Here is a 25835-nt window from a genome sequence, read left to right on the forward strand (position 1 = left end):
CTTCCTGAGTCCAAATTTTGGCTCTTGAACTTACTGGCTGTCAGTGACCTCTAGCCAAAAACCACCAGGAACAAATGGAGTTGATTGCTTGTTGGAGGGAGAAGACACACCATTGGGAATGGTGAGGTGTCTGGGTAAAGGGATGTTAGGACAGTTTTATTATAGGATTTGTGTTTGTGTTGGGTGACCTGGGAGAGCTTAAGGAAGAGAGGCTCTCCTCTGGACTGGATGTTGTCAGGAAATGGGTATAATTCTAAGGTTGCATATCTTAATAAATCTTATCTAAATGGAGGAAGACTAGATAGCGGTTAACATTATAATTAATAAAGAAATAAGAGTCACTCATATTAGCCAGGATAGGGGGATGTTTGGTAATTTCTGTGGCTTGTACATCGCTCATATTTTGGCTGTGTTTAGATGTGATTATGGAGTGGCCTCGTCTGATATTTATGTTCCACAGGAAGCGAACACCTCCTAGCAACACCAAAGCTAGGCTGATAGTACCAGGCAGCTCCTGGAGATGAAGGGCTGCTTTTCTCCCTCTCACAGCTATGCAACCTTAAGGTAGTGATCAAACTTCTCTGGTTGTTTTCTCATCTCTAAAATGGGAATACAAGAGCATCTATTTCTTCATCTCTTAAGATTATCAGTATTAAATGAGATGCAAAGACACTGAGTTAATGCCTGGTATATGGTCACCACTCAGTGAGTGCTATCTATTGTAGTTCAAAGATTCTAAGATGCACTACATTTTTTCACATTTTAACATTTCTGAAAGTGTGTGTCTTTCAAACAATGGCTTCTTCGAATGGATGAAATGTAGTATTGTTATTTCTGAAATCTCTGGTTTGGGGGACAATTCCTTGTTCCCTCCAGGTGCTCAATTTATTCCTGGGTGAATGGCTTTACTTTTAAACCTTCCTTACTTTCCCCATTTCTCCGCAGGCGCCCTGTGGCATCCTCTCCCAGCCACAGACTTTTAGCTTGCGCCGCATCCCCAGGCAATACGGGCGGTGCCGCGGCAGCACTCGGGGGCTTACGGCGGCGCGGCGCCCACGAGGCCCCAGCAGCAGAAGGGAAACCGGCGCGTCCCCGCCCGCCCGCCCAGCCGTCAGCTGATGGGCGGCCTGCCGAGGAGGCAGCCGCCGTCGCCGCGCGAACATGGCTGCCGAAATCCACTCCAGGCCGCAGAGCAGCCGCCCGGTGCTGCTGAGCAAGATCGAGGGGCACCAGGACGCCGTCACGGCCGCGCTGCTCATCCCTAAGGAGGACGGCGTGATCACGGCCAGCGAGGACAGGTAGGGCCCGGGCGCAGCCGGGGCGGCCCGAACTCCGCGGCGACGGGGTGTGGGGGCGGTGGGGTCCGCGGCCCCGGTCCTTCCTGCGTGAGGGGGCTCCCCCCCGGCAGCACGGCCCCACCCCCACTCTGCGCCCCTTAGCTCCGCCGGGTTCCCGGTTCCCTCCCGCCGGTCCTCCAGTCTCGACTTGCACTTTTCCAGCCTGGGACCCCGGTCTCGTCGCGCCCCTCCAGCCCGGATCCCCTGTCCCACTGCGCCCCTCCAGCCCGGGAACTCCGTCTCACCGCGCCGCCTAAGCCCGGGACCCCTGTTCCAACGCGTCTTTCCAGCCGAGGACCCCTGTTTCAGTGCGCCCTACTGCGCCCTTCCCAGCCCACCTCGCCCCTCCAGCCCAGGACCCCTGTTCCAATGCTCCCCAACGCGCCCCTCCAGTCCGGGACCCTTGTCCCACTTCGCCCCTCCATCCCAGGAGCTCCGTCCCACCGCGCCCCTCTAGCCCGTATCCTCTGTCCCACTGCGCCCTTCCAGGCCGGGAACTCTGTTCCACCGCGCCGCTCAAGCCCGGGACCCCGGTTCCAGTGCGTCCCAACGCACCCCTCCAGCCCAGGACCCCTGTCTCACCGCGCCCCTCCAGCGCGGGAACTCTGTCTCACCGCGCTGCTCAAGCCTGGGACCCCTGTTCCAGTGCGCACCAACACGCCCCTCCCAGCCCCCCGCGCCCCTACAGCCCGGGACCCCTGTCCCACCGCGCTCCTCCAACCGGGGAACCCCGATCTGCGGTGTCGCACTAGCCTGGGACCTTCGTCCCGGTCTCTCTCCCTTGCGGGATTTAGCCTGGTACTCGGAAGGTGTTTCTTGGCCCTCCCGGGTCAGTTCCAAATCGTCTCCTCTGGAAGCCTGGCGGACCGGCGGCTGGTCACTGCGGAGCCTGGTGCCCCGGGTTTGCTTCTTTGCGAGGAACTCCAGCCGCCTTCGCTCTCTTCCTTCTCCTGTACTCAGGGATTTCACGCCACGCCAGGCCTCTAGATCAGTTATTTTTGCCACGGCTGCTAGAATCACCTGAACTCTTATTTACTAAATAGGTTTTTGTGAAAGTGACTCATTTTTAAAAATATTTGGATGCATTTATTTTAAAAGGAAATTTTATTTATGTCATTAGGAAAACTAACATTACTCACCAGACAGAGTAAACTAATAACTAAAACGTGTTAATTGGCGTGCACACAGAGTCCTCTCTTGTACTGTGACATCTTGCATTGGATGCCCACCATGCTTTGGGAAACACTGATTGAGTCCAGTTTTCTCATTTCTCCTAAGAGGAAGCCGAGGCTGGTGGGGGTGTAGCTTGCTACTAAGTCACAGAGATACTGGTGAAGCCAGAAATGCAATCCAGGACTCCCACCAGTTCTGGGCCTGAGTGATTGGATTGGAACAATATTTATGATTCGACTTTAAACTTTAGCGTCTTTCAAATCCTAAAGGTTTACAATGTCAGTAGCTTTCCGGTGGGAATTTGAAGGAAATGACTGATGTTTATTGAATGAAACTGTGTTTCCTTGATGCAATGAGCCGTCTTAAATAGGGATAGTCCACAAGTCCAAAAGCTTTCTGGAGAATGGGAGGTACTGCTGTTCTCTTAAAGCTAAAGGCATAGTCTCTAGCCTTTTGTAATTATACCTTTTGAAGTGACATTGACCCTGTCCTGAATGGGAACAGAAAGCCTGAAGCCCCCAACTCCTGTTGGTCCTTTGGATTTTGCTTTTGAGTGAGCTTGTGCCTTTTTCCTCAATTAGATAATGAGCTGATTGTGAGCAGGCAGTGGCCTCTCCCTGCTGGTTCACCTGTAGCTGACTTCCAACAAGGAGGGGAGTGATTGGTAGGACCTGGGTGTGGGTGTCTAAAGCAGAAAGGAGTGAGAGAGATTGAGTGCATGAGACATGGGGAGAAGATGGGGACCTGAAAAAGGCAAGAACAGAATAATGACTTTTTTTTTTTTTTTAAAGATGGAGGCTCGCTCAGTCACCCAGGCTGGAGTGCAGTGGCATGATCTTGGCTCACTGCAACCTCCGCCTCCCAGGTTCAAGCGATTCTCCTGCCTCAGCCTCCTGAGTAGCTGGGACTATAGGCGCCCGCCACCACGCCCAGCTAATTTTTCTATTTTTAGTAGAGACGGGGGTTTCACCATGTTGGTCAGGATGGTCTCGATCTCCTGACCTCATGACCCACCCGCCTCGGCCTCCCAAAGTATTGGGATTACAGGGATGAGCCACTAGTGTCCGGCCAGAATAATGACTCTTGCGTGATGTGAACGTTGATGCAGACAACACTTTAAAAGTTAGCCTTTGGCCAGGCGCGATGGCTCATGCCTGTAATCCCAGCACTTTGGGAGGCCGAGGCGGGTGGATTGCAAGGTCAGGAGATCGAGACCATCCTGGCTAACACGGTGAAACCCTGTCTCTACTAAAAATACAAAAATTAGCCAGTCGTGGTGGTGGGCACCTGTAATCCCAGCTACTCGGGAAGCTGAGGCAGGAGAATGGCGTGAACCTGGGAGGCAGAGCTTGCAGTGAGCCGAGATTGCGCCACTGCACTCCAGCCTGGGCAACAGAGCCAGACTCCGTATCAAAAAAAAAAAAAAAAAAGTTAGCAGCCTTTATTCAGTCAAATATTTTATTCATGACTCATGCGTGTTGGGTAAGTTGCTGAATATTTGAGATTGCTGGTCAGGAGCAGTGCTGATAAATGTTTTTGGAAAGTGATTACTAAGCTGCTCTGGGACTGAAACGTTCTGGGGGAGCTTGCATCTGCTCACTTTTTCACTCGCGCACCGCTGTTATTGCAGAGCCCAGGCAGATGACTGGACCAGGAGGGGGTTGGCATTTGAGGTTTCTGGTGTGTTCAGGCTCTTGCAACTTCCTTGAAAGGAGAACAACCTTTTTAGTAGGTGCTACACTTCATGAGATGTAATGAAAGCACATGGGTGTGGGTTTTTTCTTGGTGTTGGCCATCGTGGTTTGTTTTCACGTTGTCATAAATATGTGTCATGTTCTTCACTCATTTACTCATTCATTTAGAAAAAGTTTTTTATTGAGTGTCAGGCCCTGAGGATATAACCGGGGTCAAAAGCCACACTGCCTTGGCCAGGCAAGGTGGCTCACGCCTGTAATCCCAGCACATGTGTGGGGCCCATGCTAGACCTGTGCGGGGGAGAGACAGCTGAGAGCTAAGTTGCTCTTTCCCAACAGCTGAACAGTCTAGTGAAGAGTGGCCCCTATGCATTCAGCATCCAGTGCTGGGAAGACAGGAAGAGGAGGCTCTTTGGGCTGGGGCCATGGTTTGGGGACAGCCTCCTAGAGAAGGTCACTGAGCTGGTCTTCATGGATAGAGGAGTGGCATCTAGAAAGGAAGGAGGGATGCACCCTCATCCCAGTCAGAGGAAGGAAGAAAGGACAGGAGGGAATTGTAAGAGGGAAAGAACCAGAGCAAAAGGTGGGCAGTGACAATAGCAACAGAGAGGACTGAGAGCTGGAAGGACCAGTGTCCAGTTTTGTTTTGTTTTTTAAATTAAAAAAAAAAAAAGTTTTTGGGAGCCAAGTGTGGTGGCTCATGCCTATAATCCCAGCACTTTAGGAGGCCAAGGAGGGTGGATCACCTGAGGTTAGGAGTTCAAGAACAGCCTGGCCAACATGGTGAAACCCCATCTCTACTAAAAATACAAAAGTTGGCTGGGCGCAGTGGCTCACACTTGTAATCCCAGCACTTCGGGAGGCTGAGCAGGTGGATCACCTGAGGTCAGGAGTTTGAGACTAGCCTGACCAACATGGAGAAACCCCATCTCTACTAAAAATACAAAATTAGCTGGGTGTGGTGGCACATGCCTGTCATCCCAGCTACTCGGGAGGCTGAGGCAGGAGAATCACTTGAACCCAGGAAGCAGAGGTTGAAGTGAGCCGAGATCACGCCATTGACCTCCAGCCTGTGCAACGAGAGTGAAACTCCGTCTCAAAAAAACAAAAAACAAAAAAACAAAAACAAAAAACACCACAAAAATTAGCCGGGCATGGTGGCACACACCTCTGGTCCCAGCTACTTGGTAGACTTGAACCTGGGAGGCGGAGGTTGCAGTGAGCTGGGATCACACCGCTGCACTCCAGCCTGGGCAACAAGAACAAAACTTTGTCTCAAAAAAAAAAAATTTTTTTTTTAGAGACAGGGTATTGCTCTGTCGCCCAGGCTGAGTGCAGTGGTGTGATTGTAGCTCACTGCAGCCCGAACCCCTGGACTCGGCATCCAGTGCTGGGAAGACACAGGGAAAGAAGGCTGCTTCAGCCCGTCAAAATGCTGGGATTATAGGTGTGAGCCACCATGCCTGACCAGCTTCCGGTTTTGGAAAGGTCTTCCTATGTGCCACTCTTAGGAATTTGGACCTTATTTTGCAGGCAGTGTAGAATCATCAAAGAGTTCAAAACAAGCAAATGACATGATCAGAATTTGTAATTTAGAAATAACAATAGCTAACCTGTTGAAAGTCCCTTTTCTCTATGAGTACAGAATTGGACCTTATGTGTTATTGGATCCAATCCTCACACTCTCCCTATAAGGTAGGCACAGTCACCTTCTCTTATCAGCAGTTCCAAAATTTAGTGCATTCTGAACATCAGAAATGTGTATGTGTGTGTGTAAATTGGACCTGAAAACTCATTTGGTGCTAAAATTTGGCCTGAACAAATGAGACTGTTTGTAATCTTTATTTACTGCATGCATCACCACAGTGGCGTGATCTCAGCTCACTGCAACCTCTGCCTCCCAGGTTCAAGCGATTCTCCTGCTTCAGCCTCCTGAGTAGCTGGGATTACAGGCACCCGCCACCACACCCAGCTAACTTTTGTATTTTTAGTAGAGACAGGGTTTCACCGTCTTGGCCAGGCTGGTCTTGAACTCCTAACCTCGTGATCCACCCGCCTCAGCCTCCCAAAGTGCTGGGATTACAGGCATGAGCCAGTAGCTTTTTACATTTAAAGTAGGGTCCAGCTGAAGTAAATTCATTTTACAAATGCTAAAAGCAGTGAGAACTAGCTGAGAGCATTTTGAGAAGAAAAGTGAAAGGTATGAAAGTCTTCCTGAAGTTAGTGTCCACTTTTGTAAAATCTAGGCCAGTGGTTCTGGTCCAGAGGTGGTTTTGCCCCCCAGGGGACATTTGGTAATACCTGGAGACGTTTTGGTTGTCATGATGTGGGGGAGGTGATATGGTTTGGTGGTGTCCCCACCCAAATCTTATCTTGACTTGTAGCTCCCATAATTCCCATGTGTTGTGGGAGGGACCCAGTGGGAAATAATTGAATCATGAGGGCAGTTTCCTCCATACTGTTCTCGTGGCAGTGAGTAAGTCTCAGGAGATCTGATGGTTTTACAAGGGAACACCCCTTTCGCTTGGTTCCTATTTCTCTCTTGTCTGCTACCATGTAAGACGTGCCTTCTGCCTTCCACCGTGATTGTGAGGCCTCCCTAGCCACATGGAACTGTGAGTCCATTGAATCTCATTTTGTTTATAATTACCCAGTTTCTGGTATGTCTTTATCAGCAGTGTGAAAATGGACTAATACTGTATGTAACTAATACTGGCATCTAGGTAGAGGGTAGGGATGCATCTCAGTATCCTGTTATGCCCCACACCAAAGGATTATTGAGCCCCAAATGTCAATAGTGCTGATATTGAGAAACCCCAGTCCAGGCTTCATGTACTTGTTTATCTGGCCTCTCTAGAACAATGGTTCTTTAACTTGAGTGTGCATCAGAATCACCCGGGAGTCTTATTGAAATTCGGGTTACTGGACCCCACCCCCAGAGTTTCTGATTTGGAAAGTCAGGTGGGGCCTGAGAGTTGGCATTTCTGCCAAGTTTCCAGGTGACGTTGATGCTGATGCTGCTAGTCTAGGGACCACACTTAGAACCATGGCTCTACAAGAAAGGAGGGTTGTTTGTCACTGTGCTTGCCTGTGTACAACCACCAAGAAAGAATACTGAATACAAAAATTAGCCAGGCATGGTAGTGTGCACCTGTAATCCCAGCTACTTGGGAGACTGAGATGGGAGGATCACTTGAGCCCGGTAGGTGGAGGTTGAGGTGAGCTGAGATCGTGCCACTGCACTCCAGCCTGGGTGACAGACCAAAATCCTGTCTCAAAAAAAAAAAAAAATACTGCTTACATTTTATCCTCTTTTTTTGTCACCTTCTGGGATATATTTACCTGGGATCATTCACAGATAGCCACCTAGTTCACTGTAATCAAACTGCATATGACAAAGCTAGATACGGTCAGCCCTCCAAAGAGTATTAAGCCAATGTGGAATATCAAAGCTTAATGCCATTACACCTGGGAGTCACAGGTCATTAGTGGTTTGGGTGGTCAGCTTAGGGTTCTGCTTAGAAAGCTTTATGGATTGATGTCTCGTGAATGGTTAATAGAAAATGGTACTACTTCTTGTATGAAGTCATTAGTATTTTGCTGAAGTAATAATTACCTTAAGCTCTTTAATTTAAATTTAAGTCTAAGAATTTGAACTATGGTGGTGACTTTTCTGGTAGGGGAAACAGAAAATAAGACTCTGCTTTCAGAACAGAACTAAAATGGTGAGACAGTAGGAACCAGTATGTTTGCTTTTTGGACTTTTTTGCTGTGGACTGCACCAAAAATGTAGACAGTCAGTTGATTGAATGATACAATTTTTAAAAGGTAGAAGCTTTATAAAGCCTTATAAATAAGTTAAGGCTATAGGCCTACTGTCTTCGCTTTTGAGAAACAGAGTTTGTGGATGGACGTACTTATACTGCTGCACTAGGGACTCGTAGGCCAGGATTGGTTTCTGCAGGAAACTCAATTTTGTTTGTCCCAAGTTAAAGATAAATCTCATGTGATTTAAAATGTTCTAAGATGTTGCACTTAGGCTGGGAAAGAGTAAAGATTACAGAAAACCAACTTTTAGATGTTTTTTAGCATTTTCCTTTTTTAAAAATTATACCAAATATGTAATATATTTGCTTCTACTTAGATATATCTAAGTTTATTAAGATGGTTTGGGGAAAAATTTGCATATTTACTAATTGTTCACATAGAAACAATCTTAAATAAATAACTTGATTTTTAAGTGTTATGCCTGGGAGGAAGGCTGGCATAGCTGGAATTCATTAGTTAATACAGAAAACCAGGATATTAACTGCTGTATTTTCATTGTCATGCAGAGCCTAAAAGTAGACTTTCAAATTTGTGTTATAAAATAAACTGAAGACCTGAGAAGGCAGGAAGCCTGGGCGGCCACACATTTACTCCTGTATTGTTAGAATGATCCTTCATTGTTACAATCATTTTCTTTTTATGGCATAGTTAAGAACAGAGGCTTGGGAGCCAGAATGCCTCAGTTTGAATCCCAGCCCTGTGATCTTAGACAAGTTATTTAACCTCACTGTATCACAGTTTTCTCATGTGCAAAATGGACATGAGTCCATTTTGTACCTGCTTTGCAGAGTTTTGTGAGGATTAGGTGAATTAAACCACATGGAACAGTGCCTAGCACAGAGAAAACATTATGCAAGTGTTAGCTGTTATTGTTTTCATTTCCATTTATTTTCCATTTAATTGCTTTAATCTTATCAAAGACTGGCACAGAGAAAGCACTATACAAGTGTTAGCTATTATTATTTTCATTTCCATTTATTTTGCATTTTATTACTTTAATCTTATGAAAGAGTAATATGTTTCTACTTACTCTGTATGCATGTTTGTGTGTGCACGTGCATATGTGAAAATAAAAATTTGTCCTGTTTGAATAGGACAATACCATTTGAGGGGTTATTTACAATCCTAAATTCTTAGAACTGCCTTTGAGTCATGCCTTTTCTTTATTTCCATATTTGGTTACTTGCAGGTCATGTCAGTAATTAGTTTCACTTAGACATCTTTCCCCTGCTGTATTTGAGATCCTCAAGATCGGGTTCACTGATTCACTAGAAAGACTGACACATTATAGTCATACGCATGGCTGTGATTTATCATAGCCAAAAGACGCAAAACAAAATCAGCACATGGGGTAAAATCCAGAGGAAACCAGACACAAGGCTTCCAAGGGTCCTCTTCCTGTGGAGTCACAGGACATGCTAATTCAGATGGAATTAAGACAACATGTGTGAAATATTGTTTATTCAGTGTTAGAGGCTGGTCATATAGGCGCCCTTGGCTAATGTTCCAAAATTCCAGACTCTCAGAAGGAAGGTAGGTGGTCAACATAAACCACATATATTATACAGGCATGAAGCACAGTGAGCCATTCTTAGGAGTTAGGGAATGGTGAGGCCCCCTCCGGATAAATGAGGTCCCAGACACCTGCCAAGGGCCAACCTTGCAAGCAAGCCTTTCTAAGGACAGCAGCATCAGGCCTGCTGTGGGAACTCTTTTCTGCCCATAATTACCCTAGTGTTTGTCCTCATCATCTTTTAAACCTCATTTTTCAAAGCCTATTAACTGGCTTCCCTGAGTTCCAGCATACTGTACTTGGATCTGTCCCACCAATGTCATATCTTTAACCAGGCTTTTATTGTGTCTTCTTCCTGCTCATGACCTTTCATTAGCTCCTTATTTAATCATATCTGTAAAAGGACTTTGGGGGCCAGGTGTGGTGGCTCCTGCCTGTAATCACAGAACATGGGGAGGCTGAGGCAGGCAGATTGCTTGAGGCCAGGAGTTCAAGACCAGCCTGGCTAACATAGTCAAACTCTGTCTCTACTAAAAATACAAAAATTAGCCAGGTGTAGGGGCACATGCCTGTAATCCCAGCTTCTTGGGAGGCTAAGGCACGAGAATTGCTTGAACCCAAGAGGCAGAGGTTGCAGTGAGCCAAGATCGTGCTACTGCCCTCCAGCCTGGGCAATAAAGCAAGACTCTGTCCCCTCCCCCCCAAAAAAAGGACTTTGGGAACCCCATAACTGCTCCCTGCTAAGCTTTATTTCCACCTTTTATCTCTCATTTATTATGGTTCTTTTGTGTCCAGTGAAGTCAGTGTGTGTTCTGTCCCATTCACTTCTGTTACATTTCCTACCTGGGTGCCTTTGCCTCCCTCACCAGGAACCTCCCTTGCCCGCTCTCCTGTATTCGGACCCCCCTTCATCTCCTAGATCCACTTCAAGTTCCACCTCCTCCATTGAATAATTCTTCCCAGCCCGTCATTCTCTGTCCTCTCTGAGCTTCCTTCAACACTCCTAGTATATTACTGATGATGCCTAGTTAATTACAATTAGGTATTAGTTCCTGTTGCTTTGTGTTTATTCATCGTATCTTCCCACATAGTCTGTATTCCACCAGGTACTGCATAACTAGCTACTGGTTGAATGATACAGACTTAACCATTTCTGCAGGGTAGACATTTCCTCTGCTGTGTTTAGCTTTAATAATCTGCTAGTTCTTTCCTAAGAAGCAGATTGTAATGTAATGAATGATAGTTGTTTCTAGAATTTAGGTATTCATCTTCCCTCTCTACAAAGTATGCTCAGCAAATCTTTCTGAGAGTTGTTAAGATATTATGAGCACATATATACTGATTTCATGATGTATTTTTGTCATACTTCATGGTGAAATAATCTCTTTATTCATTTTTCTTTGTCAACCACATACTACTTTGCTCAGAACACTTCCCTTCAAGGTCAAAGTGAATCTACAGCAGATCACCGTCAAAGAAATTTTAAGTAAAAAGTCTCCTGTCTGGATTTTTTTTCTCTTTCTCCCCCTCTTTATACTTGATTTAGACAGTTTGCATCAGTAGAGTACAGTTGCAAAGGTTAATGGAGAGATGAGGGTGCTTGTAGTGAAACCAGTATTGATGGGGGGCATTTTTGGTTTCTAGATTATGGTTTGCAGAAAATACAGGCTAGTATGGAATTCATGGGTTACCTGCAGTGTCCCAAAGAGGCTTCGTCCTGCTGTGCTGTTCTCCCTCACAGAAACCCTCTTCTCAGTTTCATTTGCTTGATTAATTCCTTCTCATCCATTAGGACTTCTTGTGCAACATTTGCCAAATCCCCCAACCCACTGTACCACCATTCCCACTCCCTAACATTAATCTACCCTTTTGCTGTCCTCATAGCTCTTACCACATTGTATTGTTATTGTTATTCATTTACATATTTGTCTTTACTAATTAAATGGTGACCTTTAAACTTTTTCTAGCTGGGCGCAATGGCTCATGCCTGTAATCCCAGCACTTTGGGAGGCCGAGGCAGGTGGATCACCTGAGGTCAGGAGTTCGAGACCAGCCTAGCCAACATGGTGAAACCCCATCTCTACTAAAAATACAAAGATTAGCCAGGCGTGGTGGCGGATGCCTGTAATCCCCGCTACTGGGGAGGTTGAGGCAGGAAAATCCCTTGAACCCGGGAGGTGGAGGTTGCAGTGGGCTGAGATCGTACCATTGCACTGCAGCCTGGGCGACAAGAGTGAGACTCTGTCTCAAAAATTAAAAGAATAAAGTAAAATTTTTCTAACATGAAAAACAGTGTAAAGCTTATAGTAATATCTCACGTGTTAGTTTGATTGAATCAGTCAACAAATCTGTTAGGGAAAAAGCATGGAACATAATCTAAAAATAGGCCACTGTCTGGGCGTGGTGGCTCACACCTGTAATCCCAGCACTCTGGGGGGCTGAGGTGCGTGAATCACTGAAGGTCAGGGGTTTGAGACCAGCCTGGCCAATGTGGTGAGACACCCCATCTCTACGAAAAATACAAAAATTAGCTGGGTGAGGTGTTGTGCGCCTGTAGTCCCAACTACTCGGGAGGCTGAGGCAGGAGAATTGCTTGAACCTGGGAAGCGGAGGTTGCAGTGAGCCGAGATTGTGCCACTGCACTCCAGCCTAGGTGACAGAGTGAGATTCTCTTTCTCAAAAAAAAAAAAAAAAAAAAAAGGCTACTGTTCCTTATTGCAAACTGTGCTTCTTTGTGATTCCTTTAATTTGTGTTTCAAGACTTCTAGGGTATGGATAGGGTTTGGGACTTTTTTTTTTTTGAGGCAGGGTCTCACTCTGTCTCCCAGGCTGGTGTGCAGTGGCACAATCAGAGCTCACTGTAGCCTCCACCTCCTGGGCTCAAACAATCCTCCCACCTCAGCCTCCTGGGTTTGAGACCACAGACATGCACCACCACTCCTTACTAATTTTTGATTTTTTTTTTTTGTAGAGATGGGGGTCTCACTATGTTGTCCAGGCTGGTCTTGAACTCGTGGGCTCAAGCGATCCTCCAGCCTCAGTCTGCCAAGTAGCTGGGATAACAGACGTGCCACCGTGCCCAGCTAATTTATTTTTATTTTTTGTAGAGACAGGGTCTTGCTGTTGCCAGGCTGGTCTCAAGCCCCTAGGCTCAAGTGATCCTCCCACCTTGGCCTCCCAAAGTACTGGGATTACAGGTCTGAGCCACTGTGCCTGGCCAGACTTTTTGTAATGTAAGAAAGTGTTGTCTAGATGCTTCATGGACTCCAGCCTGTCTAGATTATTCCTGCTCTTCAGTGATTAGTTTCTAGCCTTCTTGATGGCACAAGGATCACAAAAAATTATTTTTATGCTAACAGTGAAAAGATTACAGCAAGAATGGTTTGGAGTAAAAAAAAAAAAAATCTGCAGGTTTTCAGCCAATCTGGCTTCTGGAAGGGTGGTATTTATTTAAAGGGAGTGCAAATGCTGGGGCCACCCAGTGGCTTCCTCCCTGGATAAAATCTGCCTGTGGTGACATCAGCAGTCTAATTCTTGGTCACAGACCCTTGAAGCTGTCCAGTAATTCCTCTCCTAGATTGTGGGAGGGGATGGAAATTTCTATTTTTCTCAGCCAATCTAATTCTCCTCTACAAAATGAGGCTGGTTTCTCTGCCTTTTAATTTAGAGAATAAATTCAATAACAATCTAACATTTTCTCTCCCTGTTACCAAAGGAGAAAGACTTCTTTTTGCAGCAAGAATGAACAGGGCAGAATTCCGGAGACTCGTTGGAAGGAAATTGCTATTTATTCGATAAAAACAGATGGCACTGATGGCTGTGTTGTTCCTTCCCCCTTTCAGGCAAACGTCTTAATGTTATAGAAACCATCTAGCATGCCAGAAGTACACTTTTTTTTTTTTCCTGTATCCCCTGGAAGTACTGTCAGACTAGGAAAAAATATCCTTTGCTATAGGTGACAGAAATGTTCACAGATTTACCAAGATTTGAAATAGTATCAGCATCTCTAAGAATGACCAGAAAATCAGATTTTCTCAGAATTACTGTTTGCCCAGAGTTTAAAAGAAATCAGGACCTTGGGCTTAATTTGTAACATATAGTATGTCCTTTTAAAATGATTAATCGAATGATCTCTTTTCATCAGTTTAGAATTTAAAGATGGTTAAATTGCTTTAATTTAGCTGTTTTTGGAGTGATTAGGGTGTGTTTTTGAGAAAGTTTAAAAAAGATACTCAGTTTTAGAGATGTTGCTGTTTCAGGCCAGGTAGAACTTGGCGTAACTTTATAGAAATAATTATGTGCTAGTTGAGTCTGCTTATTAAAGTGTGGACATCAATTTCAAGGTAATCGACCCGGCGCAGTGGCTCACACCTGTAATCCCAGCACTTTGGGAGGCCGAGGCAGGCGGATCACAAGGTCAGGAGATCGAGACCATCCTGGCTAACACGGTGAAACCCTGTCTCTACTAAAAATACAAAAAATTACGCAGGCATGGTGGCAGGTGCCTGTAGTCCCAGCTACTCGGGAGGCTGAGACAGGAGAATGGCATGAACCTGGGAGGCGGAGCTTGCAGTGAACCGAGATGGCGCCACTGCACTCCAGCCTGGGCGACAGAGCGAGACGTCGTCTCAAAAAAAAAAAAAAAAAGAGGTACCCATACTGGTAATACATACTAGAAAATATGTATTGAACCCAAATGTATATCCTTATGGAATTATAGGTTTAAAAATATTTCCAGTGCCCTTTCTGGTACGGGGGAAAAAAATATTAGGCCAGGTGCAGTGGCTCACACCTGTAATCCCAGCACTTTGGGAGGCCGAGGTAGGTGGACCACTTGAGGCCAGGAGTTCAAGACCAGCCTGGCCAACATGGCGAAACCCTATCTCTACTAAAAATACAAAAATTAGCTGGGTGTGGTAGTGCACGCCTGTAGTCCCAGCTACTTGGGAAGCTGAGGCAAGAGAATTGCTGGAACCCGGGAGGCAGAGGCTGCAGTGAGCTGAGATCATGCCACTGCCTCTAACCTGTGCAACAGAGCAAGACTCTGTCTCAAAAAAAGAAAAGAAAAGAAAAGAAAAATATTAATGAGTCCTGCAAGATGCCTCCTGGTTTGTGAGCCAGTGCTTTTCAGAGGAAAAAAATCTTACCTTGAATCTCTTTGTTCCTACTGTATTGTGGCTTAAATAGATTAGGCTTTTGAGACTTAGTGATTCCCTTAAGTGTATTTTAACCTTGTTTTTAATTAGCTCTTTGATAGAGTTTAACAGTAGGAGAAATAAAAAGGAATCCTTCTACTTATTATGATCATCAGGCATATCTTTCAGCAGATCAAAGATTAATCTCCCTGGAATAAACACTTTATTCTTAATCATAACTGTGGTTATAACTCCACTTCTCATATATCTACTATAGGAAGGTAAAGCATACAGAAGTTTTATCCTTGGTAGATAGGGTGACAAACAATTACTACATGATATTTAAGAGTAATAACTTTATTTTGTACTTCCAGTGACTGCTTCCATTTTTAAGGATTCAAATTAGCACTTGTGCAAAATGGGAATCTTATATTTCAATTAAGAGTTGAAATGGAGTTATTTGTACTGCCTACTTGGAAATCCTTGGCATTCAATAAATGCCAAATGCTTTTTATTTTTAATTTTAACCTCAGATTCCTACGATTCTTCAAGGTATATTATTTATTTGGAACAGAAAGCATGGTGTCAGTTAGCTCGTGCTACATAACAAACTACCTCAAAACTCAGTGGCTTAAAACAGCAGGGATTTGTCATTGTTCATGAGCCTACAGGTCACCTAGGCAGTGCTTCTGGCCTCAGCCAGGCTCACTCATGCTTGTGGCCAGCCGTGGGCCAGCTCTGCTGAGCTTAGCTGGACTCTCTCATGCCTGGGAGTGAGCCTGCTACAGGCGGGCGGAGGATGGCTTCAGCTGGGACAGTTGAGCTCTCTCCCATGTCGTCATTTGTCCTCTGGTAGGCTGGCCCCTGTGGTTCATGTGACGTGGCAGTCTTCCAAGACACAGAGTGAGAGCAAACTAGGCCTCTGGACCCAGTACTGGCACCCCATTCAGCCACATTCTTTTGAACATAGCATCACTAGCCAACCCATATTCAAGGCTCAGAGAAATAGGCAAGGCGCGGTAGTTCATGCCTGGGAGGCCAAGGAGGGCGGATCACGTGAGGTCAGGAATTCGAGACCAGCCTGGTCAACATGGTGAAACCCCGTCTCTACTAAAAATACACAAACTTAGCCTGGCGTGGTGGCGCATGCCTGTAATCCGAGCTACTCAGGAGGCTGAGGCAAGAGAATCATTGCCTGAACCCGGGAGGCAGAGGTTGCAGTGAGCCGAGATCAAGCCATTGCACTGCAGCCTGGGTGACAGAACCAGACTCTGTCTCAAAACAAAAACAAGGCTCAGAGAAATATATTCCATCTCTTGATGGAAAGAACTGCAAAATGGCTGATTGTAAGGAGCATGGATACAGGGAGGAGTAAAGAATTGAGCACATTGTTTTTTAAATTGTTTCACCGCAGGCACTTACATACTATATTGCACGCTGTAGCTGGATTGGGCTAAATCTAGAGCTGGAGGTAGTGAGAGACTTTGTTGGAATCACCACTCCTGTTTAGCACAGAGGTCAGTATTTCTTTGAATCAAGTGAGCTTTGAAGTTAGACCTGAACTTTTCCATACTCTGATTTATTTGGGGGGAAAAGTAATTTAATGCTTCTTGTTTCCTTATTGTTTAGGAGTAACTGCTTTGGAGGATAAAGTGTGGATTTCTAAAAAGCCTTTAAAAATGTTTTACTTATTTACCGCATAAGGCTGCTTTGCTTTGTTTACTTTGGTAATGTTTTGAAAGATGAATTTTCACCGTCTTCTGATAAGAGAAAGAAAGTTGGTCAAGCTACTAACTGAAGTCAGTCTGATGCAGTGCTGCTGTTGGTTTGTGTGATTTTTCAGGTCGTATCTCTCCTTGCTTCTGCTTCCTTAAGTGTAAAATGAAGGCAGAAGTGCCTGTCATCCCTGCCATCAGGATGTGGCACCTTGTTCTCAACAGACCACAAGCTTTTCATGAATCTTTATTTTTTTTTAATTTTTTTTTTTAGAGAAGGTGGTGGAGGGAAGTTCAGGGAGGTGGGAAATCACAGAGTTGCTTTTCATGAATCTTGATGTGTGTCTAGAATGCAGGAAGTAGCCTCGTGTGTGCCACAACAGTTCAGTGTTGTGAGCTTGCAGGAAGTTAAGCAGGAGTCGGGGCGCAATGGCTCACGCCTGTAATCCCAGCACTTTGGGAGGTCAAGGTGGGCGGATCACCTGAGGTCAGGAGTTTAAGACTAGCCTGACCAACATGGTGAAACCCCATCTCTACTAAAAATACAAAAATTAGCTGGGCATGGTGGTGGGTGCCTGTAATCCCAGCTACTAGCAGGGCTGAGGCAGGAGAATCGCTTGAACCCGGGAGGTGGAGGTGGCAGTGAGAAGAGATCGCACCATCGCACTCCAGCCTGGGCATAAAGAGCAAAACTCTGTCTCAAAAAAAAAAAAACCAAAAAACAGAAAGAAAAAAAAAGTTAGACAGGGACACATGTTGATGGAGAGGCATAGTTTATTGCCTTGTAACTTTCAGGCCCAAGAGCTAGGTGCCTTTTGGGAGCATCTTCTCCTTCACTGTCCTTCTGCATCTGATGTCTGCCAGCTCTGCCAGCTCTGCCTTGTGCTCACTGCTCCTTTGGGAATGATGCTATCAAGGCCCCCGGCTACCCAGGCACCTCTAGTCTGGTGTCCAGGTCCATGTCTCCTTTTTGGTCCTGGGGCCCTCTCACCCCCCTGCAATAACGTCTGCAGACATGTCGAATCCCCTAATAGACTCATTGGGGGCAGATGGTGCTCCAGAATCCCAAGCCTGACCCAAGGCACAAGTTCATGTTGAAGGCCAGCATAGGCCAGGGTGAGCGTCCTCAGTGATGGACAACTGAAGCCTCTGGTATCTGCCTTACTGAAAAAAGGAAAGTCGTGCCACTATATTTGAATTTGTTTCTGATTCTAATGACTTCTGTTTTTGCTTTTGGTGGGGACAGCAATTTAAAGGATAGACTTAGGGAGTGGAACATTTTTACATGTAGAATTTTAGGTAGCCACTCTTGAAAATCAGACAAAATAAGTCCCTAAGTGCCTCAAGGCTCATTGCGCAAAGTGTTTAATTGTGGCTCACTGGGGAGGTCGCAGGTACCCTGCTGTTCTGCCAGAACTCAGCCTCCGCATCTCTTCTCTGGGGTTCTCACAAGGAGCCCAAGACATTGTCTGCATTGGAGGTGGGTTCTCTTCTCCTCCCCTTCTCCTGTCCCTTATCAGACTCCCTACCTGCCCTGCCCAGCCTGATGTAGTGTGGATGCATAATTTAGTTATATGATTTGATACAAGCATGCCTTGTTTTATTGTGCTTCTCAGATACTGCATTTTGTACGCATTGAAGGTTCATGGCAACCATGCATCAGGCAAGTCTATCTGTGCCATTTTTCCAATACATCGTGCTTACTTTGTGTCTCTGTGTCACATTTTGGTAATTCTTGCAATATTCCAAACTTTATTATTATATCTGTTGTGGTGGTCTGTGTTCAGTGATCTTTGATATTACTACTGTAATCGTTTTGGGGAGCCACAAACTGTGCCCACATAAGATGGCAAACTTAAATGATAGTGTGTGTGATCTGAATACTCCATCAACTGGCTGTTACCCTATGTCTGTCTGTTTCTGTCTCTCTCCCTTCCTCCCTCCTTCCCTCCCTCCCTCCCTTTCCCCCTCTCCCCTCAGGCCTCCTTATTCCCTGAGACACAACAATATTGAAATTAGGCCAGTGAATAACCTTATAGTAGCCTCTGAGTGTTCAAGTGAAAGGAAGAGTCACATGTCTCTAACTTTAAATCAAATGTTAGAAATGATTAAGCTTAGTGAGGAAGGCATATCAAAAGCTGAGACAGACCAAAAGCTAGGCCTCTTGCACCAAACAGCCAAGTTATGAATGCAAATGAAAAGTTCTTGAAGGAAATTAAAAGTGCTAATCTAGTGAAAACATGAATAAGAAAGCAAAACAGCCTTATTGATGATATGGAGAAAGGTTTAGTGATCTGAATAGAAGATCAGACCAGCCACAATATTCTCTTAAGCCAAAGCCTCATCCAGAGCAAGGCCTTAATCCTCTTCGATTTTATGACGCCTGAGAGGGGTGAGGAAGCTACAGAAGAAAAGTTTGAAGCTAGCAGAATTGGCACATTAGGTTTAAGGAAAGAAGCAGTCTACATAACATAAAAGTACAAAGTGAAGCATCAAGTGCTAATGTAGAAGCTGCAGCAAGTTATCCAGAAGATCTAGCTAAGATAATTGGTGAAAGCAACTACATTAAACAATAGATTTTCAATGTAGACCAAACAATTCTTTTGGAAGAAGATGCCATCTAGGACTTTCATAGCTAGAGAAGTCGGTGCCTGGCTTCAAAGCTCCAAAAGATAGGTTGACTTTCTTCCTGTGGCTAATGCATCTGGTAACTTTAAGTTGAAGTCATTGCTCATTAACCATTCCAAAAATCCTAAGACCATTAAGAATTACATTAAATCTACTTTGCCATCTGCTCTGTAAATGGAACAAAAAAGCCTAGATGACAACATGTCTGTTGACAGCATGGTTTACTGAATATTTTAGGCCCATTGTTGAGACCTACTGCTCAGAAAAAAAGATTCCTTTCAAAATATTATTGCTTATTGGCCGGGAACGGTGGCTCACACCTGTAATACCAGCACTTTGGGAGGCCGAAGCAGACAGATCACTTGAGGTCAGGAGTTTGACACCAGCCTGGCCAACACAGCAAAACCCCGGCTGTGCTAAAAATACAAAAATTAGCCAGGCACGGTGTTGCACATCTGTAAGTCCAGCTGCTCAGGAGGCTGAAGCATGAGAATCCCTTGAGCCTAGGAGGCAGAGGTTTCAGTGAGCTGAGATCGTGCCACTGCACTCCAGCCTGGGTGATGGAGTGAGACTCTGTCTCAAAAATACACACATATATATATACACACACACACACACACACACATTTGTATATATATAAAATACACACACATATATATGTAAATGTATATGTATTTGCTTATTGAAAATGCACCTAGTCACCCAAGAACTCTGAGGATGGAGACATACCACGAGATTAATGTTGTTTTTCATGCCTGCTAATACAACACTCATTCTGTAGCTCATGGATCAAGGAGTAATTTCAACTTTCAAGTTTTATGATTTAAAAAAATACACTTTTGCTAGGCATACTCGCTCATGCTTGTAATCTCAGCACTTTGGGAGGCTGAGGTGGCAGGATCACTTGAGCCCAGGAGTTTGTGACCAGCCTGGGCAGTATAATGAGACTTTATCTCCATAAAAGCCTTAAAAAAGTTAGCCAGGTGTCGTGGTGTGTGCCTTTAGTCCCAGTTACTGGGGAACCTGAGGTGGGAGGATCCCTGGAGCCTGGGAGGCATAGGTTGCAGTGAGTGTTGATTGTGCTACTGCACTCCAGCCTGAGTAACCAAAGGAGACCCTGTCTCAAAAAAAAAAATTTTTTTTATAACGCTATAACTGCCGTAGATAGTGCCTCTGATAGATCTGGGCAAAGTAAGTTGAAAACCTTCTGGAAAGGATTCACCATTCTTGATGCCATTAAGAACATTCATGATTCTTGAGAGAAGGTTAAACTGTCGGTATTAATAGGAATTTGGAAGAAGTTGATTCCAGCCCTCATGGAACTTTGAGGGGTTCAAGCCTTTAGTAACTGCAGATGTGGAAATAGCAAGAGAATTAGAATTAGAAGTGGAGCATGTAGATGTGACTGAATTGTTGTAATCTCATGATAAAAGCTGAATGTATAAAGAGTTTCATATGGATGAGCAAAGAAAGTGGTTCCTTGAGATGGAATCGACATCTAATGAAGATGCTGTGAACATTGTTGAAATGGCAGCAAAAGATTTAGAATAGTCCATAAACTTAGTAGATGGAGGAGCAGCAGGCATGGGGAAGATTGACTCCAATTTTGAAAGAAGTTCTATTGTGGGTAAAATGCTATTAAATTGCATTGCATACTGCAGAGAAGTCTTTTGGGAAAGGAAGAGTCAATCGATGCAACAAACTTTATGGTTGTCTTATTTTAAGAAGTTGCCACAGCCATGCCAACCTTCATCAACGACCATCCTGACGGATCAGCAGCATCAACATTGAGGCAGGACCCTCCACTGGCGAAATGATTACCCCTCGCTGAAGGTTCAGATGATTGTTAAGTTTTTTTTTTAGCAATAAAGTATTTTAAAATTAAGGTACGTGCATTGATTTTTAGACGTAATGCTACTGCACACTTAACAGACTATAGTGTAACTACAACTTGCATATGGGAAACCAAAAATTTATGTGACGCACTTTGTTGCGACATTTGCTTTATTGTGATAAACCTGCAATATCTCTGAGGGTTATAATAATCTCTGTGTTATGCTTTTTTTTTTTTTTAGGAACAAAAAAGCTGGCCATTTCATAAACATTTTATTGGGGGTCCAGGTCTTCATAACTATTTGTAATGATTATATAAGCTATTGAATTACTCTATCATTAACCCATTTCATTCTTTAACATATTTTCCCCATTTTTACTCCATGGGTAAGGTACATGAAGCTTTTTAAATTTGTAGTTTTTTTTTATTCTATTAAATAATTTCTATAGAACCAATTTCCAAGCCTGGAATTCCTTAATCACAGTTTATCATTAGTGTTGTTGTCATTATTATTGGGCAGGTGTATTTGTTTCTCTCTATATTGGAGCAAAATTCTTGCCAAATAGTTAGTTCTAATTTACAATTCTGACAAAAGTATGAGAGCCCTAGAAGTGGCATTTTGTTATTGTTTTGAGTTGTTTCTTTGCTTTCCCTGCACAGCAGTACATTTTAAAAACATTTTAATCTGAAATATTTAGCATAAAAAAGAATCAATTTTGGAATTTTATTTACTTGGAAAATAAATGAATCATCTACAGTGCTGAACAATGATAAACAAAGTGATGGGGCCAGGTGCAGTGGCTCACACCTGTAATCCCAGCACTTTGGGAGGCTGAGGCGGGCAGATCACTTGAGGCCAGGAGTCCAAGACCAGCCTGGCCAACATGGTGAAACCCTGTCTGTACTAAAAATACAAAAATTAGCCAGGCATGGTGACACATGCCTGTAATCTCAGCTGCTCGGGAGGCTGAGGCATGAGAATCGCTTGAACCCGGGAGGCAGAGGTTACAGTGAGCTAAGCTCGTGCCATACCGCTCCAGCCTGGGTGATGGAGTGAGACTCTGTTTAATAAATAAATAAAGTGATGGTAGTGGCATGCATACCCTGTAAGTTATATATGTATAACATAGTCATATGTGGAGATACCTTTTCTCATCTGTTCCTGGAAGATATTGCAGCTATATGCAAGTCCTTGCTTCTCTAATTAAAAGTGCAGAGGGGATAGATGGTAGAAGCCCTCCACAGGAATGGTAGCATGGAGAAGGTTGGAAAAGATTTATTAGGCTCTGAAAACAATGACACATTTCCTTTCTAAGGATCCTTTGGAAAAATATCAGACTATTGTTTTAAAACAACTTAAAAATAGAGCTTGGAAAAGAATGAACACGTTTCTAAGGTTGTGGTTTTAAGGAAAGATTTCTTTTCCCCAGATTGATGTGGTCCTGGAATATAAAAGAAAATCCAGCCGTTAGAAAAATGGGCAGAATAAGCAGCAGGAAAAACGTAAGATGAGTTTATGTGGGTGTAAAATTGTCAAAATATTAAAGGAAAACATAAGCCATTGTATCTTAGTGGAGAGAGTGGTTTAGACATTCAATCTAGACAGAAAATATTGTGATTTATACAAAAAATAATACCATCTGATCTTGACACTTTAGTGATTAGATGGTTTATTTATTTATTTATTTTTTGAGATGGAGTCTCGCTCTGTTGCCCAGGCTGGAGTGCAGTGGCGCGATCTCGGCTCACTGCAAGCTCTGCCTCCCAGGTTCATGCCATTCTCCTGCCTCAGCTTCCCGAGTAGCTGGGAATACAGGTGCCCGCCACCATGCCCAGCTAATTTTTTGTATTTTTAGTAGAGACAGGATTTCACCGTGTTAGCCAGGATGGTCTCGATCTCCTGACCTTGTGATCCACCCGCCTCGGCCTCCCAAAGTGCTGGGATTACAGTTTTATTAATATTATCTTAGACTTTGAAATAGTTTGCTCCTGTAAATATTACTAAACTATTATTATGTTGCTTTCAACTTACCGAATAGTAGATTTTACTTCCAGTTTACTGGATAGTAATTTTTTAGTCTGGAATTTGTTGTATTTTAAATATGTGGCCCAACTTAAAACTATTTTTACAACCATTTGGTAAATATTCTGGACGTAATACAAAATACATTCGTATATTACTCATAGAAATGAGCATCTCTGTTTAATAGGTTCTTGGGGTACAATAGTGTTAAGGGTTAAACTTTGGTTTGATTTAATCTTGGAAGAGGAAGGGTCTGGTTTGAAAAGAGATGGAAGGGAATGCCAGATGAAGGTGTGAAGACAAAGGTAGCGCCAACCATCCAGGCCAGTTGCCTCATTTGGAACCTGATTCCCAGACAAGGAGGGCCTTCTCTCAGCTGGGATGTGACCAACAGTTTTCAAACAAAAAGCCTAAAAGATCGTGGAAGTCTTGACAATTTCCTAGTTTATTAGATGGGTCCTAGCATGGTTCCAATTTGTGCCAACCAAACTATATGCTGATGTTTGTCTTCCAAAGGAAGTAATACTGTGTTCAAAATGCTGGAGTCTTAAGTAGGTTCCATTTTGACTTTGGGCCAGTTTAAGTATCCTAAAGCTATATGAAATTTACATTAGACTTTTCCAGGTTAAATACTTGGTTGGAAGAGACAACCTTTAAGATTTTCTCCTCCCAGCAGAGTTCTCTGATTTCTATATTGTGCCCTTCTTTCCCCGAGCACTGAGGAAGAGCACATGCCACTAGATCCTTTGAGCCACCTACACATTCGTGACCTAAGATGCTGGGATTGATTTGAAGAGTTTTAGAACATGTCAGCATTCTATTCTTCCTTTGACCTAAAAAACCCGAACACACAGGCAGCTGGCAGGTTTACTTTGTGATTGTACGAATGCAGCCTGTGAGTGTGAAGTGGTGCTACCTGAATCCTTGTTCTCCAGGTGCCTTGGCCTTTGTCACCATGTGTTTAGAGGTGGAGGAGAATCCTTGAACAGAGTTAATGCTTAGCAGGAAGTTGGCCTCTTGTTTATTTCAGTGGTTTTGGCTTCATCCCTTATGTCGGAATGTATCCATAAACATTCTGATTGAAGTAATATGGAATATAGTCAACACACTGCAATAATATATTGGTCGTTCATGTCTAAGGATCATCATTGGATAGAAGCATTCACTGATTCTTTTAGATGAAGAAGTATGCCGAAATGGCATCCATCCTGTGATCTGCTCAGAAAACACTGTCTGGAGAGAAGAGTTCTTGGTAGGGTGGGGAGGAAGGCGGATTTAGGGCATAACCTGAGCTGGACGTATTCAGGGAACGCGAGGATGACAGCTCACTGGGATGCAGGCTCTGGGATGGGGAGTCATAGGCGCTAAGGTTGTCAGTTGAATCTGGATTTGAAATAACCACTGGTGGGTTCTGAGCATAGGAGCACTGTGATCCAGGCGGCTCCTTGGGAAGAGGTAGCTGGGGATCAGCACACTGGAGATGGAGCAGAGGGAGGCAAGAGTCCACTACTCTTGTGAGAGCAGGTCTACTGCTGTGTGAAAGATGGGACCTAGACTGTGGTAGTCACGCTGAGGATGACAAATGAGGATGGCAAACGTGATATATAGGAATTATTGTTTACTTCTTAAAAAACAAACAGTGACACCATTAACATACCCAAAGGAATGAGCAACAGCCAGGTGTGGTGGTACACGCCTGTAGTCCTAGCTGCTCAGGAGGCTGAGGTGAGAGGATCACTTGAGCCCAGGAGTTCCAGGCTTCAGCGAGCTATGATCACACCACTGCACTCCACCCTGGGTGACGGAGCAAAACCCTGTCAAAAAAAAAAAAAAAAATCTTTAAAATATCCTCAAATATCTATACATCTTTTAGTTTGAATTAGGATTTAAGTAAGTCTACATATTTTAATTGCTGGATAGACCTCTAAAATCTCTTTAATCATAGGTTTGTCTTTCCTCTCTATTTTTTTTCCCTTGCAAATTATTTGTAGAGGAAAGTGAGTCATTTCTCTGTGGAGTTTCCCGCAGTCTTGACTTTGCTGAATGGTGCTCAATATGTTCCCATGTCCTCCGTATTTCCTGTCAATTGGTTGGTGGATCTAGAGGATTGATCCAGTTGTGTTAGCCCTAAGGCTTGTTTCTTTCCAGTTCACACACAGAATAGCATTAATCTCACTGTGGCTAGGTCATCTTTATTTGTTTGGATAAATAAAGACCAACTACTAGTTTTACTTTTAATCATATATAATAGTGTGTACAGATCTTGGGTAGAGTTGGACAGCTTCTAACAGATACATATACCCATGGTTACCAACACCTGGAGCCTTCCATTCCCCTAGAAAGTTTTCTCTCTTCTGATTGCATTCAGTCCTCCTCTTACCCCAGAAGCAACCACTATTCTGATTGTCTCTCTGGTCTCTGACCAGTTTGACTTGTATTTTTTGTTGCTGTTCTACATCAGTGATTTTAATAAAGAAAAACAGACTTCTGAGGGAAGGTAACCAGGCCCACTGGTCCGCAGTCTGTAAACAAAGTGATGTGATGCTTAGCTGAAGGCGAGGATAGCCACTGTTGAGAGTACCTTGTCTTGCGTACGATTCAGCCGTTCTCTGTTTTAAGCAAAGATAAGCCTTGCCCATCTTTTTCCCTTGAGGAGGGATGCATCCACTGAGGCAAGGGCCAAACTCCATTTTTCAAGAGATGGTTTTACTTTGAGCTCCATTTTCTTGTCAGGATCCTGCATCAGCCATGCCTGGTGAGACTTTGTTTTATTGCAAGGCTTCCCACAGCCAGCGTGTTCACACACAACAGGGCACTCTTACTCCTGAAAGGAGACTGTGGCTCTGGAGGTTACATACAGCTGTGCAGGTTCCCCTCTGTTCTTCTCTTGGACAGCGACCCATGTCCCTTTCTTGGATGTGTTTTCATGTGCTGCTGAAAATCATCTTTCCATGT

The 25835-nt window shown here is 44.2% G+C and overlaps 1 protein-coding gene across 2 annotated transcripts in view; it reads left to right on the top strand.

Annotated features, from left to right (window-relative positions):
* The first annotated feature begins 1096 nt into the window (after positions 1-1096).
* Positions 1097-25835, top strand: part of WDFY1 (WD repeat and FYVE domain containing 1) — an 86368-nt gene continuing 61629 nt past the window's right edge. The window contains exon 1 of one of the 2 annotated variants that reach the window (XM_032754346.2): positions 1097-1298. In XM_032754346.2, coding sequence (XP_032610237.1) covers positions 1162-1298 — 137 coding nt within the window. In that variant the 5' untranslated portion in view covers positions 1097-1161. The remainder of the gene's footprint in view (positions 1299-25835) is intronic. The other variant, XM_032754347.2, reaches the window with a different exon arrangement.

Source organism: Hylobates moloch, unplaced genomic scaffold, assembly GCF_009828535.3.
Source record: "Hylobates moloch isolate HMO894 unplaced genomic scaffold, HMol_V3 SCAFFOLD_1, whole genome shotgun sequence".
NCBI classification, from domain to species: domain Eukaryota; kingdom Metazoa; phylum Chordata; class Mammalia; order Primates; family Hylobatidae; genus Hylobates; species Hylobates moloch.